Here is a 19,840-nt window from a genome sequence, read left to right as displayed (position 1 = left end):
TGCGGCGGTGCCGCCATCTGAAGCAGGTTTAGAGCAAGATTCATGGTTTCGTCGGGCGGTAAGCAGCGTCATATTATTTAGAGCAAGTATTATGGAGCCATCTTAGCCAGCGAAATGTAGGTGCATGTCAGCATGATCTGACATGGGAGAGAAAAAGAGCATGAGAGAGAATGAAGCGAACAATTCACTTGACGCCGGCCGGAGGCGGGCAATTTGCATTGGGCCTACCAACCACCACTCCTCTGCTTCCACATTGTTGCTAAACTCCACAGAGTATTAAATTATACATGGGGTCTGCCACCACTACACCCCTGCTTGAGCTGAGCTGGAACGCGAAACGCCCACTAGCGAGCGTAACCATTAACCATGCTCTTAGCTGGAGGGATGGTAGTGGTGGTGTCCATAGTGGTAGTGGTGGGACTCATAGCATCAATTAATACTCTCTGTTATCTTAAGCCAATGAGAGTGCCCTCAAACTGTTGTAGTGCTCATCCGCCCACTTGAGCCGGCGTTTCACGACTCTTTACCTCCTCTCTCCTCTGTTCTCTCCGCCAGCCGCAGGAGCTTCGCTAATGGGACTAAAATGTGTCAGTTTTAGCTATTTTGTTTGGAACTTTAATCCCTAGAGTGACTAATGTTTAGTCACCTTACTTTAGAAGCTGGGATCCAAACAGATTCTTAAGTTGTTCTAAACACCTAAAAAATACTATTCGTGGGACGGATGGAGTAATTCCGTCAGTAATGTGACATACACTTCCACTATCCGTAATGTGGCATATACACTATTTTGAATGTAACAGCGAGGAACGAAACCCGTCAAAACATCTTAGTACAGCAACAGAAGCATTTCAGAATCACAAAAGCCTTCAGTTTAAGAACCATGACAAGCAAAATGTGCGTTTTTGCACTTTGCCACAAGTCGTCCTCCAAAGACCACAAAACGTTGGCTTTCCATAACTAGTATGCCATACTTCTATGCCATATGCACGACCACAAAACGTTGCAATGTCAGGTCCTATGGATACCGTACGTCCACCTCTAGCAGTAGAACATGAACTGCTGGACGTTTTCCTTGATCCGGGGGAGTTGCTTCACGGGGACAGATGGATCATACGTCCGAGAGGTCCCCGTCGATGAGCCTTGGTCGGAATTGTCCTCTTCCATGTAGTAACGCGCACGGAACGCGCCCAGATGCGCATAATACGCTGGAGGAACTGTTACAACATCAAGAACAGATTAATCTGCAAGCACAAACTTGGAAACCAACAAACAGCTCTTGTTAGCAGAAACATGATTTCCTGAATGCACGAGTGCTCACCTATAGAGACTGAACGAGTGCACCGGGCATAGCTGAGCAAACAAGACACCAGTACAAGAAAACGTCAAATCATGGTAAAATTGTAAACTTTATGCAAACTGACGAGAGAACATCACCCCAACGAAGCTTACGTGTAGCACAGATTGTAAGTCAAGGTCTGCAGTGCGTCAGCAGAGAACCCATTTTCGTCGAAAAGAACATGATAATGTGCTGGGCGGCTTGTCCCCTGTCCAAAGGCAAAAACAAGAACATACGAGAAAATTACATAACAAATCTTCGATTTATATAATTAAGGTGGATGCTTAACAAACATAACACACTACATCACAAGCATTGAGCTGCACAACATGAAACTCATTCATATGCAGCATACCTGAATACCAGAATGGCTGCACAGGTAAAAATCAAACTCGCTGGGATGGCAGATAGTTGTGTCAACAACAGTACCTGGGGTCAAAAGGCACTTGAAACTTCAATCTTGTTTTGAAAACGAGCATTGATACCTCAAAATAATCATGCATATCAATATTAACACCTTCTAGACAAAGAAAACTTACCAGGTAGAATGTTTCCACTCCTATCTGTCTGATCTCTTGAACGATGATTTTCTGGAAACAGGCGGGTATGATGCCTCTTTTGCACAACAACAAATGTGACTGGGGGAAGATAACCCTCCTCTAAACTAGCGCATGCCTGACAGCACAATCATAGACAAAACAGTGTGTCACAAACACATACATATCAAATAGGCATGGAAATGCACAAAATGGAAACGCCAAAAGTGGGATAAACACTCCAATAAAAAAAAGTGGGATAAACACAAAAAACAGACCTTCCGAATTGCATCCATTTCATAAAGCAAGACTTGGCTGAACTGCCCCTCACTAACACCATCTCTGAAAATAATTGGAGATTCAGTACATCAGCATCAAACCAAGAAGAGAAAATGAAGCATGAAATTACGTTAACGAACCGATAGAATATAATCCTCCTAGGCTTATGGCCAGTTGACTTTAAGAATGAAATAAGCAAATCCCTGCAATATAGAAATGTTAGCACCGCAAAAAGTAAACAAACAAAATTATTAATTTGTCTTATACCTAATCATTCCACCTCTGACAATGCCCTTGACTGAATCTCTCGCTTCTGTGAAAAGATTATCTATGATTTCGACCCTATGCCCTTGTGAAGACACCAAGCATTTGTACTTAGTAACTTGCGGCCAATCCATGGATGCAACGACCTACATGGATAAATATTAGGAAAGCTTTAAATCCAACATGTAAGAAAAGTATCGAAAAATGTGTGCCTAGACACATGTAAAAAAAAAGGGCGTACCCAGTGCCGTAGGCTTCCCGCACTGTGCGGGCATGTGTATGCTGGAAAAAGTGTGTGCGCGTGCGGGGGTGGGGACTGGGTGTACGTGCGCGCGCGTGTGTGTGTGTGTGTGTGAGAGAGAGAGAGAGAGAGAGAGCATACACATACCGCTGCAATGGATGGAGACGAGCCCTCACCAGGAGGTGGATGGGTAACATCAGCTCCGAAGACTATAGTAGGCATGTCTGTTAGAAGTGGTATATTCCTGTTCAAAGCAGCTTCAAGCACGGTGTTCCTTCCTCCAACCTAATTTAAAAATGCAACGCCATCACTATTCTTTAGCCTGATTATAAAGTGTATAATAGCATCGCACTGAAAATGCATCATCCTATACCTTAGCATTGATTTTTAGGGCGAGATTTTCAAGTAACTGTTTTCCTCCTTTCTTAACATTCCTAGGTGCACAACACTGAGTTATTACACCAACCTCAGTTTCACAAAGTCTTTTAATCAGCCCTACATATATTGGGAAAAATGCCAACAATTAGAACTTTATGTTGGAAAGAGAATGAAGAATCATTAGCTTAAGGATCCATTTAAACAGCTTACCATAAGAACCACTCATATCGGGTAAAATTATAACGAGAAACTCAAGTTGTTTCCCTGTTAAACCTTGCTGAGCAAGCACTTGTGCAGAATGATCATAAATATCTCTGATTGCAGCTTCTACATTGTCTTGGCGTGCTTTCTTGATTGGTACACAGGGTTGGGTTCTCATTTGCTACAAAGAAAATAGTTAAAAATGCTTTTAGCCAAAATATTTGATAGTGTAAGAAGTGCCTTCTAGAGGGAAACTTACCATGCCAATGCTGTTGCACATCATTGCAAGATCCTCGCAAAACCTTCCGATCTCATTTGGATGGATATGAGAGGTAAAAGTTAGACATGCCCAAAATTTGATAGATCCTCCATCAACCATTCTCTGAAAAGTTCACCAAATATGCTATGATGCTGAGTGATGTTTCAACACATTGCAGCCATTACACAATTATTTTATCACAGTTGCCAGCTAAATGAGTAACCACACCAAGCAACATGAATGTTAGACGAAGAAGGTACATGCAGAAAATGAGAGGAGATAGGACAACATTACCTTATTAATCATGTTCCACTGGCCAACAGAAGGGTTACAAAGCTTTTCTTTTCCAGAGTCATGGTATTTAAGCTAAAAAGTAGAGGTGAATATATAATTAGTATATAAAACCAATGATGTTATTATTCCCTACTCCAAAAGAAAAAAAAATGCATTTACCTTTGGTGCCGGAAGCACACGAGCATCAACCAAAGCAAGTTGGTTGTTCACCTTGATGCCAAATTCTTTTGCATAATCATCAGAGGTATAGTTGTTCTTCTTGAGTATCTGAGAATGCACAGAAGGTGTTTATACCTTTTGAAAACAAAACTAATAGTGTGAATAAGAAAAAACATATGGAACAGAAAATAAAAGGTGCAGTCACACAGGTAGGGTTAGTGATAGTATTCACCCCTAAAGTTCTCTCCTCCCTCTCTGCTGGCCGCACACAGGCCAACCTCAAGATATTTCTGACTTGATGCTCATTCAGCTTACTCGAGTAGCGTTGTCCCTTAGCTATGTTGCAAACCTGAATAAGTAGAACGTAACATTGTAATAACATGTGAACAGATCAGGTATATCTTGAAGGAGGCCGACAAAAAGGCATAAAAGCGAGACCTCCATAGGTAAATAGGTCGGTCTGGTAGGATTGCCAGCTTGAAGGCATGGCCAGTGAGTGTATTTCAGTGAGTAATTATATTGCCGCCTGAAGTACTGCACAACTGATACCCTTGTGCCATCTTGATCAAACCTGTAACACAAATATAAATATTTAATGATACAATATGATTACAGGAACGGAATGGCAACACAAAGAACTCTGTAGTAGAAGAGATACGTCAAATCGTTTAACGGAGCTAAGGTTAGCCCTGTAATCTTGTATCGTATGGATATATCACGGCGATGTGTGGTCTCGACCCGGACACCCTTGAGTGCTTTTTTCAGCTATGATGTAAAAACAAAAAAGAAACATGATGTAATGAAACAATTAAACAGAACTAAATTGAGGGAATCATAAAGGTATGATGGTCCATACTTTTATGCGTTCCTGATCAGACAAACGCTTTGAAGTATCACGGACGTTCAGATACTCTACTACAAAGTCTATGATGGGTTGAGCCTTGTAAAATGCTGTTGCAGAAATATCTGAAATACAAAAATACCAAGTTCCATCACAACTACTGGTTTTCAATAACTTCATATATATTATAACACAATATCAAAATAAAGCTCATCTTATTAAAAAGAATTTATTAGTATTATAACTCAAAATAAAATACAATGCAAAATTTGCGTTTTGTTTTCCATGGGGCAGGTAAAAAGAACAAATATTCTACAGTATAAATTATGAATGCTACAACTTAAGATCCGAGAAAGCAGAACATATTAAACTAAAAAAATTCAAATGAATCAAATTGATAATTAATTTCAATCTTCCCTCTCTGTACAGAAAAGCTTCATGCTCAAATATTCAGACAAGTGAGCATTTTATTTTTGCTCACCTTTACTTGTTCAATCAGTTAAGCATCAAAATAAGTTCAGTGAAGATTAGATAATTTTTTCTGTTAGTACAAGAGCGTGCAAGGCCAATGGTCAATTATATTACCATAGTAGTACACTACTGTAATAGTTAATTTGTTTTCCTGTACTCTAGGATGTGACACCGAAGCTTTTACAATGTTGATAGATATGATGCAGGATGAAGCAGGCTGTGCCTACCTAACACATTGTTGATTTTATTCAGAATTGTCAAGGTTTTAATTTTAAAGTTTATAGAATACTTAGAAGCATCTTGAAAGCAATTATGGCAAGTATGTTACTTGTAAGAGTTACGGGTGCATATGTAAATAGTATACACTAGCACCATATACAATATGTGTAAATGTGAGAAAACAATAGAATGTGCAAGAAGCTGTGATTTAAGGTACAAAAAAGCATTAGGTACGAGCACAACTCTACCAATATTAAGGGACAAGCCCATCTGTGTGGGGCGTAGGCTCTGATAGTAACCCCTCCAGCATTCAACACCATTTCCGAGCGATCCACCAGGTCCAAATTCTTGTGATGAGAAAAATGATCTTGAGATGGATGTATACCTGCCCCACGATTGGAAGGGAAAAAAATAAGGAAAACATCATCATAAATTAATGCAAAATAAGACACCCGGAGTCGGAGAAGGAATACAGCTATATAACAGTAGATACAAAAAGATTGTGCGTCAGTCTATCCATTGATGCATTACCTAGAGGATGGGCATTCCCTCATAGCGATATCAAGAGCCTGGATAATCTCCTGCGGCATTTCTCTCTGCCTACCAGCTAAGAACTGCTGAAGGCTGTACATATCTATCTTTGAGGCGTCCTTGATCGCCACCTTGTATTCTTTCTCCCTGCATGACGCAAGGGCTACACACAATAAGCACACAGAGGAGAGTACACAATATATAACATGCACGCAAGGTTAACTACTAATAAGTCGCGTCGAGTCATACCCCTGGTTTGCTCTCTCAGGGTTTGTTAGCATGAGAACAAATTCTTTGGCTTTGAATGGCAGTGGACCTGCTGTGAACAGGCCTTTCTTTCCATCATAAACAGGAAGCCGCCCGCCCAAGTACTCCTTGTGCAAGTTCACGAGCTCGTCGATGATCCATCTGTTTCTTGCCCGGGAGATCGATTCGGGAGTGATCGCCACCTGCACAATAAAAAGACACCGAGGGCACTTATTCGATGCAAGAGATGAATATACACCACAGATCACACTAGTTTTCTTCAGATCTAGTAGTTCCATATCATTATTTACAGAACAGAATACTACCAAACGAGAGATTGTGTGAGAGAGGTTTAGGTTTCCTGAGTGTGCATACATCGTAGTGGTAGATCTCCTTGTCGGCGAGCCGGACTTGTACATGATTGGCGCGCACGCGGCACCTCCGGCCGGCCGTTCCGTACCCCGGCCGCGGGGCGAGCACCACCGCCTTGCTAGACGCGGGAGGCATCCTCCCTGCAGGAGCCGCCAGCGCCATCTGTGTCGCCTGAGCCGGTGCCTTCCTTTGCGTCTCCGATGGTGCCGCGGCAGCAGGCGCCTGGCCCGGCACCGGTGCCCTTGGTGGGGCCGACGACGAGCTCCCTGCAGTCGCCGGCGGCGCCGCCTGGCCCGGTGCATTCGCTTGCATCTGCGGTCGCGCCGCGGCCGCAGGAGCCAGACCCGGCGCCGGAGCCTGCCTCTGCGCTGGGGCCGACGACGGGCCCTCGCGGAGCCCCGCCGCTGGCGCCTGTGTCACCATAGCCGTCCTCTCCACCTGGCGCCTCAACGCCTCAACCTCCGCAGGCGTCGGCGCCGATACCTGCTGCCCGCGCCCCTGAGCCACGCCAGGGTAGCCACCTCTCCCGGCCCCGGCTGCCGTATGTGGGGGCTGGAAGTGGCCCCCTCTCTGGGCGGTGCCTGGTGCCGCGGCGCCACGGCCGCGCCCTCCGCCGGCGCCGGCGGAGCCACGGCCCCCTCCCTGGTCGCTCCGGCCTCCGCGCCGGCCGCCTCCACCGCCACGCGACGACATGGCTCGAACCCTAGTACAAGCACGGCAGGCACCACCAACTCGATCAGTTGCAAAAAGTCGAAACGCTGTGGACCGTGGGAGACGAGGCAGGCTACCGCACGTGCTGCACCTCGCCTAAATACCAGGGGCCGGGGTGGTGTGGGGGGCTGGGCCGCTGGGGGCTGCGGATGGAAAACAAAGCCGAAGCCGTAACGACGCCTACGAACCTGCTTGTGCGGCTGGCATGTGGTCCCACTTCTGTTATGACCCCACGCGTCATTGATTCTAAAGGAGTGTGGGCACGTCACGGGAGGCCCCAGGCCGTGCGGGCAGCCCCCGCGCCGGCGGTGCGGTGCGTTGCGGCGCGGCGCCTGGAGTCCGGCGCAAAATCTTCGCAGGAGATCCGCGGTCGGGGGCGAGAGGTCTCGCTCTGTCGCCATCGGGGCGTCTGGTCTGGCCAGCTCGCAAGCAATGATGCCACAGCCCCCCTGCAGCGCGCTGCGGCTGCCGGCGCGCTACCGGCGGGAGACTGGCGCACGCTACGCAGGCCGCCGCTGAGACCTATCAATCAAATGGTGGCTGTGTTTGGTAAATTTCGCGCACGTTTTCATGGACGGTGTAACTTTTCGAGACGAATCTAATGACAGTAATTAATTGATGATTTGCTACAGTGATGCTACAGTAACCATCTTCTAATTGCGCGTCAAAGGCCTCGTTAAATTCGTTTCGCGATTTACACGGGAGTTATGGAGGTGGTTTTGTAATTAGACTTTATTTAATACTCGTAATCAGTGGTCAAAATAGGGTGAAATTTTTTTCACCCCACAACCAAACACGGCCCGTCATCGATTTGCCCTTCCAGGCGCCCTGATGGCGATGGGTGTCTCGTCCCATCGTCCGCCTCTTCGCTCTTAGTCGTAGCAGTAGCACGATCACCCCTGGAATTGGGGAGATCTATTCACTGAACCGCCGGTGGCCGCCACTGTTTATACACCGTGTTCGGCTGGTAAAGAGGCTGCTGCTCTTGGCTGTAGCAGCAGCAGCGAGCATCCCGCAGCAGCCTAGCAGCCACACCTCCCCCTCCCCCATATCAGCCTAGCAGCCGAACGGCAGCAGCATCCCACAGCAGCCAGAAGCAGCCCGGTAGCGAGGGCAATCGCATAAGGTATGCGGCCATGCGAACTTTCCAATAGGCAAAGTTCTTACCCTCGAAGTGAGGCGGCGAACCACCCATCTTGGCCATAGCTCTAGGCGGTGAAGTCTAATGATCCAAATGAGCAACGAGACTCTGATACCAATTGTAAGGATCGATGGACCAAGAGGGGGGTGAATTGGGCCTTTTTCAAATTTCTAAAACAAGGTAAAGCAACCTTAACTTATGCAATACTAGTAAGGCTCAATTCACCAACCGGCTAGCTAAGCAAACTACACAAGCTTACAAAGATACAACTAGATACGAAACTAAGCAAGGTAGAGCTAACCTATGATCTATAAGGTCAAGCACATGAATAATTGCATGAAAGTAAGTGCTTGAAAGTAAAGAGTGGGCAAGAGACAACCGGTTTTTTTCCCCGTGGTGTTGATGTGTTGGCACACACCCCTAATCCACGTTGTGACACTCATTAAGAGTCTTGTCACCACCCAAGTCACCGAGACGAGGGCGCTCACTAAGAGTCTCCGTTCACCATCCCGGCGTGGTGGAGCTCAATCCACGTACAAACTTCTTCGGGCTCCCACAATCGTTGGCAAGCTCCAGAAGAAACACCTTCAATCACCAAGATCGCCTAGGTGCTGCCAATCACCAAGAGTAACAAGCTAGGGCCTTCACTTGAGCAAGAACCGATCACCAAGAACGGATGCACACAAGCTTCTCTCTACTCAAGTCCTTAGTCTTGCTTCTTGATTGATTGAATGAACAAGTATGTGAAAGATGAAGCTCAAGGTGGCTCTCAACAATGTATGAGTGTATGAATGTTGCCTGGTGTTAAGAGTGTGCAAAATGACCCATTGGAGGGGTATATATAGGCAGCTCACACGAATAGAGCCGTTGGAGAAAAGCTGCCAGAAAACTACGTAGCGCCGGTTAATCCGACGATCCTCCAATAGCCAGCGTCGGTTTAACCGATGAATGTAAACTGCCCCTTCTGAAAACTAGCCGTTACAACTTGGGCAGATTAACCGACGTATCATTGGTTTAACCGATGAGTGTAGTTGTCCACTGATCAACTGAGAAACCAAGTCTCTGGACAAGTGCACCGACATTAACTCAAAACCATCATCGGTTTAACCGGTGAGTACAACTTCAGAAATCCCTAGAAAAACCATCTCACTGGTCAATTGCACTGACGTCTCAATTCAAACAGCGTCGGTTTAACCGGTGTATAGAACCTTGAAACACCCTGGAAAAACCAACTCTGGACTAATGCACCGACGTTAAATTCAAACATGTCGGTTTAACCGGTGTATTGACTTGTCCAGACTCTACTGACTTCGTTTAACCGACGTATAGAAAAATGAAAGCGTCGGTTAAACCGGTGTTAAAGACTTTTTCTGATTTTGCCTTTTCTGATTTGAGTCTTGAATGAAATCCAAATATTCTTGAGATATAAGTTGAAAACCACTTATTTGAACTTCTAGGAACCTGAGTGACCATAGTGTGCATCCATTTTTGATTGACCATGTCCATGCTCAAGTTACTTGGCCTTAACCCCTCTTAACAGTGCGATCACTACAAAACTATAAAACCTATAATAACCTAAGTGTCCTTCTCATGCTTATGACACTTAGGATTAGAAAGATCCTTAATCTTGACATATAATTGAGTTGAATACCGAGATCGCCTTTTTGAATAATGAAATTGAGGGGCCTCTTTTGACATATGACCAAATGAGCGATAATGATCTATTAAGCTGCACAAACTCATTAGTCACAATAATGGTTGTCATTAATCACCGAAACATACCTTGAGGGCCTAGATGCTTACAATCTCCCCCTTTTTGGTGATTGATGACAACACAAACATAAATAACGAGAGAGCGAGAAAGATAAAACAGGATAAACATAAGCAAACTCGAAAAAGAACCAAGGAGCTCAACGGCTCAAACGAAATCCATAGATATGTCTTGAACCACAGCATACTCAAGCGTCAAATTTACATATCCATGAATTAACATCAAATGAGATATAAAAACATCAAGGTCCTGATAACTACGAGCTCTCTCTAACTCTACCCTCCCCCTGACTCCAACTCCCCCTGACTCTCTCCCCATTTGGCGTCAAAGCACCAAAAAGGCGAGCTACTGGTCCGGCTGTCGCGGTACGACAAGGAAGCAGTCCGGGTCGTCATCGTCGTCGTCGTCGGACGGTGAACCCTCGGTGACGGACGGGAGCTGCTGGTCAGAACTGCCTGCTAGATTTGAACTGACTGGGGGTGTAGCTGTTGTCGAGGCTCTCGTGCTGGCACTGCCTGGAAGAGGGTCCGTAGAAGTGGTAACCGGCTCAGCAGAAGATGTGTCAACATCTGAAGTAGTAAGTGCTGAAGCTGTCGGCTGTGTCGACTGTTGAAGTAGAGACCCCTCTCCTCCTCCCCCCGAAAGTAGTGTCTGTGGTACGACGGGGAGGGCGACTGACTGCACTGCCGACGGTGAGTCCTGAAAGAGTGTAGTCGCTGGCAGTGGTGAGAAGAGCGGACGACCGGCAGACCCAAGGAGTGCGGACATCGAGAAAGTGGTCTCCGGTGTCGCTGAGGTAGCTGGAGCTGCAGTAGGGGCTGGAGCTGGAGTGACTGCAAGCTGAGGTGCTCCAACACCCTGAAGGCCTGGCTGTCCTGGCTGCTGCGGGGCGAGTCTGGTGTGAGTGTAAAGATGAGTAATCATCCCGAACATGGCCATCATGCCCTGCTGTATCTGCTGGAACTGAGCGTCTGTCCTCTGTGATACTCGATCAATAAGTCCGACAAACCGCTCCTCCGCTGCAGCACGCTCTTGGGCGGCCTCCCTCTGTATCGCTGCAAGCTGAGCCTCATGGGCTCTCCTGGCCTCCTCCTGAGCGATCCGATCCTCTCTCTGCTGAGTAACAAGCTGCTGAAGAAGAGAGGTGAGCTCGGACGGCTGAGTCACCTGGGACTCTATAACAGTAGCAGCTGCCGGTGACTCTGGAGCTGCCTCTCGGGACCCTCCTGCCTCGTGGTCGTGACTAGCTGGGGTTGCTGCAGGAAAGTACTCGATGTCCTCGGAGGAGTCTGACTCATGCTCAGACCAGTGTATCTCATCATCTCCTCCGGGAAGCTGGGCCTCGGCAGCTAGCAGTGGCTCATCCTCTTGTGCCACTCGGGCCTGTGCCTCAGGCGACAACTGTGCCATGGCAGCTCTCTCTGCCTGTCTGTCCCTCCTCCGGTCCTGGGGAGCTGTCGGATGGTAAACTGGGAACCGGGGAGCCTCGTCCTGACGGTACACTGCACTGACGGGTGACTCAGCTGGCACTATCATAGAACATATATAGCTGATCCAGTGAGCATACGGAAACTGCCGCACGACCCCCATCCCGTCAGTGATAACATCCTCGATCTCAGCCAAAATGAAGTCAACTATATCAAATGGCTCGTGAATGAGGATGTGAAGTGGTAGCAGCGTCTGCAGGCCAGTGAACCCCTCTGGGTAGCCACTCCTCGGTAACAGAGTCCTCCGGAGGGCCATGTGAACTGCGTACGCCTCTGGGGTCAGCAAGCTGGGCACTCTGGCATACGACGTTGGAAACGGCTAGCGGAAGCACTGAGAGATCGCCTCGTGAGAAGGTGCAATCCCGCCAATCATAGCTCTGCGCGGTGGATCTGCGTCTCCGTATACCATCTCGTGCAGGGAGACATCAACCAAATCAACTCCAAGTATCCCTGCTATCGTCGCCATCGACAGACCAAAGACCTGGCCTCCAAAAACAAAGTGTACGGCTCTACGCTCGGGAGCGATCCAGGCTGTGGCACAAAACACTCTGACCCAGTCCTCGATATATCTGTTCTGCTCTATCTGAAGTAACCTGGGTAGGCCTCTGAAGTGAGCGAAGTGCTCTCTGACGTCTGCTCCCCCTGCGGCTGTCCTCAGTGACACCCAGTCAAGCACTCTGTGCGGGAAGATCCTGTGGCCCCGCCTCTGGTAGGTCTCGTAGAAACTGGCCTGAAGAAGCGTCCAGAACCTACGGTCGACCCTGCTGTCACGGGTCACGGGGAACCAGTCCTCCTCCCCAACACTCCACCTGAGCTTGTTGACCTTTGCCGCATTGGCCTTGGTCAAATTCTGGAGCAGCACACCTGGCTCCAGACGCACAACAGTGTCCATACGGAACACTGCGTGCTCGGCCTCTAGGGCCTCGGCTCTACGAGTTGCTGCTGTTGCTGCTGCGGACCTGCGAGGCTCCTGTGGCTGGTGACCTCCTCGCGTCCTCGGTCCAGTGCGACGCTCGGTCGCTGGTGAAGACTCTCCTACTGGGGACGTCTGCCGAGTGCGGCCAGAACGTCGTAGAGTCGGTGACCCCTGTGTGCTCTGCCCCTGAGTCTGCTCGGACTGCGCTGCATCTGAATCTGCATCTGAAACTGAGTGATCTGACTCTGCAGCTGTCGGCTCCCCCTCAGACGTATCACCCTCGGTCTGCTGTGTAGTGGCCCTGGTGGCTCTGGCACCTCTGACCCTGCCCATGCCTCGACCTCTGCCCCTGCCCCTGGCTGGCTGCTCTCTGATCGCGAACGGGCGAGCACGGCCTGATGCCTGCTCCTTGGCGGCCTTGGCCACCATCTCGGCCCTCTCGGCCTCTCTCTGCGCGAGTCCGTTTGCGGACGGGCTTCTCGACAACAACCTCCTTCCCCTTTCTCTTCTCGCGACCCATCTCGACTGGCGGTGGCTAGAGCGTGGCGCGGGAGTGTGGGAACGCGTATGCGGCGCGAAAGCAGTGCAAGACGCCGCTTAGGCAATCTATTGAACAGCTTGCGTGCAAGGTGTGGAAAGCTGTTGGAGCTCAGGCAATGCGGCGAGACGGCGCTGCGTGGACGATGTGGAGCGGCTTGGCTTGCTCAGAGTGGTGCTGCGCACAGGTGGTGGCGATGGTGTCACTCAGGTGGCGGCGGCGTGGCGTGGCGACGGCGGTTACGCGTCGCAGAGGGAGTGCGGGCGGTGCAGAGGACGCACGGGCGGCGTGGCGCGGCGGCGCGGCACGGGCGCACAGTGGTGGTGTGGAGCGGCGGCAGCGCACAGTGCTGGCGGCGTGGATCGGCGGCGCTGGAGAGGCGGACCGAGCGGCGGCGCTGGAGAGGCGGACCGAGCGGCGGCGGCGAGTCGAGTCGGGAAAGCAAAAGAAGTGAGATGGGCATCCGCGGGCAAGAGAGATATATGACATGTGGGCCCCGCGAATTTCTTTAACGCCGGTTGATCCGATGCGTAGGGTTTGAACACCGGTTGAATTCGTCGGTTCAGTTCACCCGAGACTCCGTAAATTTGCATTTGGACGCCGGTTGAACCGATGCTGCTAAAAAAGAACTCGCCGGTTGATTGATCAAATCGCCGGTTGATTACTAGGACTGATCTGTATTTGCGTTCGCCGGTTGATCCGATGTCCTGACTTTTGCATATGCCGGTGGAATGCCTGAAACTGACTGAGCTGAGACACAACTTAGCATCGCCGGTTAAACCGATGGGTATAGATCCATTGAACATCGGTTTAACCGGTGAACCCAAAAACCCTTCTCTCAGCTCACTCTTCTATGCTAAGTCCAATAAACTTATAAAATTCAAATAAACTCAAGTTAATGGACTTGCATAGGCGACTTTACCCCTCAAAGTAAATAGGATAGCACACTAGCTTAAATAATTTTCTTTTTGAACACAAGGGAAAGCCGCAAAGCGAGACAAAACGCCAAATAAAATGTATGAGCCTTGTCATAGGAATATTGAAGATAGAGAGCTTCAAACTCATCATGACATTGCTCACTAGGCAATAACGCACCTAACACTTTGCTCTTTTCACTTTTCATGAATTAAGATCTTGTATATGAAACAAGTCTCATTTTCATCAAGTGATGTCCTTTGTGACCCTTACGCATGCAATGATGGTGCAAGCTACAACCACATGCGAAAGAAAGGTAAACATGAAGTGCACATCTATATGACAAGAAATGCATAGCAAGAATTTAAGATCTACTTGTCAAGTTTGAACCCACGGGAAGCTTCTTCATGATGAGCCTTTCTACAAGCCTAGAGGAAAACAAGTGTACCACCACCTCTAGCTAAACCCTTGCTCATCACTATCTTACCATGGTTAGACAAGTGTCCTATATGTATGCATTTTTCTATATGACATGGCAACTTACATGACGTTTGCCGCATCTAACACATTAAACTCATTCCTTAGCCTTACAAAAGTACTCTCGTCTAATGGTTTTGTGAAGATATCCACCAATTGCTCCTCGGATCTCACACCTTGAAGAGACATGTCTCCTTTGGCTTCGTGATCACGCAAGAAGTGATGGCGAATATCAATGTGCTTTGTGCGAGAGTGTTGAACCGGATTTTTGGCAATTTTTACGGCACTTTCATTGTCACAAAGGAGTGGTATCCTATCTAGTTTCACACCAAAGTCCAAAAGGGTTTGCTTCATATATAGGATTTGGGCACCACATGCACCGGCCGCTATATATTCCGCTTCCGCGGTGCACAAAGCCACGGAATTTTGCTTCTTACTCGACCAAGAAACTAGAGAACGCCCAAGCAAGTGGCAACCCCCGGAGGTACTCTTGCGATCCACATGGCTTCCGGCAAAATCCGAATCCGAGTATCCCAAGAGATCTAAGCTAGCGCCTTTGGGGTACCACAAGCCTATGCTTGGGGTGTGCTTGAGATACCGAAGGATCCTATTCACAGCCGAGAGGTGTGATTCCTTTGGGTTTGCTTGAAAGCGGGCACACAAGCACACACTAAACATTATATCGGGCCTAGATGTGGTAAGGTAAAGCAAAGACCCTATCATAGAACGATAGAGGGATTGATCAATCGGTTTACCATCCACATCCAAGTCGAGATGCCCATTGGTTGCCATGGGTGTCCTGATCGGCTTGCATTCATCCATCTTGAACTTCTTCAATATATCTTTAGTATACTTCTCTTGATGGATGAATGTCCCTTCCTTCATTTGTTTGACTTGAAAATCAAGGAAGAAGGTCAATTCGCCGATCATGGACATCTCGAATTCCCTAGACATCATGGTAGCAAACTCATGGCTTAGTGAATCATTAGTTGAGCCAAAGATAATATCGTCAACATAAATTTGACAAATGAAAAGATCCCCGTTGACGTCTTTTGTGAACAAAGTGGTGTCCACCCTCCCGATCTTGAAGCCTTGCATGATTAGGAAGTCACGAAGCCTCTCATACCAAGCCCTTGGAGCTTGTTTGAGCCCATAGAGTGCCTTGTGCAACCTATAAACATGGTTAGGATTCCTCGAATCTTCAAACCCGGGAGGTTGCTCAACATAAACAAGTTCGTTAATAACGCCATTTAAGAAAGCACTTTTCACATCCATTTGATATAACTTAATATTGTGATGTGAAGAGTAAGCAAGAAGGATGCGGATAGCTTCAAGTCTTGCGACCAGAGCAAAAGTTTCACCAAAATCCAAACCTTCGACTTGAGAGAACCCTTTTGCCACAAGTCTTACTTTGTTGCGTATCACCAACCCATGTTCATCTTGTTTGTTCCGAAAGACCCACTTAGTGCCGATGATGTTCTTATCTTTCGGAGGAGCTTCAAGGACCCAAACTTCATTGCAGGTGAAGTTGTTCAATTCTTCTTGCATGGCTATCACCCAATCCGAGTCCTCAAGTGCTTCCTCTATGCTAGTGGGTTCAATACAAGAAACAAACGAGTAATATTCGCAAAATGAGGCATGCTTGGAGCGAGTTCTTACTCCCTTGGAAGGACTACCAATGATTTGACCAATTGGATTATCCTTGGAGATGCGACCATGCTTCACTAGCGGTACTTGCGTGGATGCTTGTTGGGGTGGATCATGGGTGACTTGTGCTTGTGGTGGAACATTTTGCTCTGCTTGGTGTATATGAGGAAGGTCCTCCCCTTGATCATTGTCTTCATGCACCTCTTCCGGCTTGATATCCCCAATGGACATCTTCAAAGCATCATCAATCTCCTCATCACCTACATCGTCATAGCCAACAACCTCCTCTTGGGAGCCATTAGATTCATCAAACTCAACATCACATGTTTCTTCAACTAACTCGGAGGTTTGATTGAATACTCTATATGCTTTGGAGTTTGATGCATAACCAAGAAAGAAACCTTCATCACATCTACTCTCAAACTTACCGAGCCTTTTCTTCTTATAAATGAAGCATTTGCAACCAAAGACTCGAAAGTAGGATATATTTGGTTTCCTCCCGGTGATGAGCTCATATGGAGTTTTCTTGAGGAGTCGGTAGGGATACACTCGGTTGGATGCATGACACGCCGTGTTGATTGCTTCCGCCCAAAATTTCTCGGACGTGCCATAATCATCCAACATTGCTCTTACTAGAGTGATGAGTGTCTTGTTCTTTCTTTCCACCACTCCATTTTGTTGAGGCGTGTAGGTGGCGGAGAACTCATGCTTGATGCCCTCTTCATCGCACCATTCTTCAATCTTCATATTCTTGAACTCGGTGCCGTTGTCACTCCGGATCTTCACAATTGGGCAGTTGTACTCCCTTTGAGCTCTTCTTGCAAATGTCTTGAAGATTTCCGGAGTTTCACCCTTATCGCCTAGTGTAAGGATCACCGGGGTGTCCGACCCTAGAGGGGGAGGGGGTGAATAGGGTCGCTAATCGCTTTTCTATCCTAGGGCTCAATCTAATTGCATAAGATAAACCTAACACGTCCTACACATGCTAGTTATGACTAAAGTTTATCTATGCTACCCTCTACTTACCCCAAAAGACTTGCCACCTATAGCCAATCCTAATCAAACTAACTAGGAAAGTAAAGATAAGCAAGAAAGAGTAAATGCGGAAACGTAATGCGGTAAGTAAAGCGGTAAGGGAGAAGATATGCAAACTCCCGTGAAGACACCAAGACACACGATTTAACGTGGTTCGGTTAGGACACCAAAGTCCCTCCCTACGTCCACGGCCACTTGCTCACAAAGAACAAGTGTGATGCCGAGTCTCTTCGCTTGATCACCGTCTTGCCACGCCTCCAAGGCTCCCGACAAGCAAAGGCTAAGTGACACCAAGTCACAAAGACGAGGTCACCGCCACCGTCTATCTCGAAGCGTCACCACGGCACCGTCTTCACTATCTTGGAGCTTTAACACCAAGTAGGGGCCTCCTTCCCCGCACAAAGTGTCGTTGCCACTCCACACCAAGTCGGAGGGTCACACGACGAGTACAAGTGTTTGCTTGCCGCAGCAAGACTTCTCTCAAGGGAGCTCTCGCAAGAACTAATCCCTAATCAAGCACTAAGCACTCTAACAAGTGTGCTTAAGCCTATATGATGTACAATGAAGCTCTATGGTGATTGGAGATGATCTTTAGCTCTAGTATACTTCCTTGAACTCCAGCACTCACAAATGACCCGGCCTTGGGGGTATATATAGGCAGCACAAGCAAATATAGCCGTTGGAGAAAAGCTGCCCGAAATGTGCTTAACGCCGGTTAATCCGACGTACCCCAAAAGCCATCATCGGTTCAACCGGTGTATGTAAACTGCCACTTGAAAAACTAGCCGTTAGCAATCAACCGGTGTATCGCCGGTTTAACCGATGCAATCAACCGGTGTATGTAAAATTAGCGTCGGTTTAACCGGTGATTGTAACTTCTTCACGTTCCTCCAAAAAACCACCTCTCTGGACAACTGAACCGATGCAATTGACCGATGCATCGTCGGTTCAACCGGTGTATGTATTTTCATCGGTCTTCGTTTGCAATGCACCGACGTATGCATTTTCTTCAACGTCGGTTAATCCGGTGAGTGTATCTTCAGTTTCCAGCTTCTGGACAATTACACCGGCGTGTGTCTTTTCCTAAACATCGGTTCAACCGGTGTATTGAATTTCTTCACAGTCTCTTCGATTCTTGTCCTTTGGACCGTAGGGGTGGCCCTTCGGGCCTAGCTGCGCCTATCTTCTCTTTGTCATCACTTGAACCTAAAAGCCTGGGAATATTTATCTTGACAATCATATTAGTCCAAGTGTTGTGTGTGTCATCAATCGCCAAAACATTATATTGAAATATGGCATGAGAGGCCATTTTCGCTACACCTAGAAACATGACCCAAGTATAACGTGAAAAATCATCAACGATTACTAGGCAATAGAGGTTACCACCAATGCTCTTGTATGTAGTTGAACCAAAGAGATCCATGTGAAGTAGCTCGAGCGGCTTGGAGGTAGACAACATCGTCTTGATGGGATGATGTGTTGTAACTTCTTTCCCGGCTTTACATGCTTTGCATAATTTGTTCTTGTCAAAGGTAACGTCCTTCAAGCCGGTGATCATCCCTTTCTTGTGGCCTTTCTTGAGGTTGCTCATGCCAATATGAGCAATTCTTCTATGCCAAAGCCACCCAAGAGACGACTTGGTGAAGAGGCATGTCATGGTGCTTGTTTGCTTTGAAGAGAAATCCACCAAGTAAATGTTGCCATGCCTAAACCCCGTGAATACTAATGACTTGTCTTCTTCATGAGTTACTACAACACCATTCTTGTCAAAGGTACACATTAGTCCAAAATCACATAATTTAGCAATAGAAATAAGATTAAAACTAAGTGCTTCTACAAACAAGACATTAGAAATAGATAAATCTTTAGAAATAGCTATTCTACCCAAGCCTAAGACTTCCCCGCTTGAGTTATCACCATAGGTGACATGTTCATGATCGCCGGGGTCTTCAAGAGAGGTGAACATGCTATCATTGCCGGTCATGTGTTGAGAGCAACCGCTATCAAGTACCCAATGTTTTCCACCGGCTTTGTAGTTCACCTACACACATGAAAATTTACTTTTGAGTTTTAGGAACCCAAACAAGCTTTGGACCTTGCACATGTGTGACAAGAGCTTTTGGGACCCAAAGTTGCTTGGGGAGCTTATTCTTTGACTCCTTAGCAATTTTGCCAATGAATTTGGCCTTCACCTTGCCCTTCACTTTACTCAAGAGAAAATGGTTATTTTGAAACATTGATGAGTAATTCTTTGGTAAAGTGGGAAGAGGGCATGATGGTAAGGTGCACTCCCTAGTGTGGTGCCCGGTGACTTGGCAATGTTGGCAATATGAACCAACTTCCTTGATGAAGCTAGTCTTGATCTCCGGAGAAGGAGTGGTGCCTTGATTTGGCTCCGGAAATGAACCAAGACCTCTCTTGCCATAGTCACGTGCATTGTTGAAGAGAATTTCCTTGTGGATGTATTCTCCTCTTGAGAGCTTCTCCACACTACTCTTGAGGCTTGCCACTTGATCCATCAATTCCTTTTCCCTAGAAGGAGCAAGCTCGGGCACAATATTAGTGACATTTGCAT

At 47.3% G+C, this 19,840-nt stretch overlaps 1 protein-coding gene across 1 annotated transcript; it reads right to left on the bottom strand.

The window, feature by feature from the left end:
• Positions 1-794: 794 nt before the first annotated feature.
• Positions 795-7,387, bottom strand: LOC120692331 (protein argonaute 12-like). The gene is made up of 22 exons (XM_039975601.1): positions 6,631-7,387; positions 6,259-6,458; positions 6,010-6,156; positions 5,727-5,863; positions 4,804-4,913; positions 4,606-4,712; positions 4,386-4,518; positions 4,180-4,296; positions 3,948-4,055; positions 3,789-3,860; positions 3,495-3,617; positions 3,245-3,416; positions 3,030-3,151; positions 2,804-2,941; positions 2,419-2,561; positions 2,292-2,354; positions 2,151-2,214; positions 1,876-2,011; positions 1,692-1,765; positions 1,450-1,544; positions 1,319-1,350; positions 795-1,214 (listed from the first exon to the last, which is right to left on the bottom strand). The coding sequence occupies exons 1-22, from the start codon at positions 7,318-7,320 to the stop codon at positions 1,039-1,041; spliced, it is 3,159 nt and encodes a 1,052-aa protein (XP_039831535.1). The 5' UTR covers positions 7,321-7,387; the 3' UTR covers positions 795-1,038.
• Positions 7,388-19,840: the final 12,453 nt, after the last annotated feature.

The sequence above is a fragment of the Panicum virgatum genome, chromosome 9N (assembly GCF_016808335.1).
Source record: "Panicum virgatum strain AP13 chromosome 9N, P.virgatum_v5, whole genome shotgun sequence".
Taxonomy (NCBI): domain Eukaryota; kingdom Viridiplantae; phylum Streptophyta; class Magnoliopsida; order Poales; family Poaceae; genus Panicum; species Panicum virgatum.
This window is presented reverse-complemented; position numbering and strand designations above follow the sequence as displayed.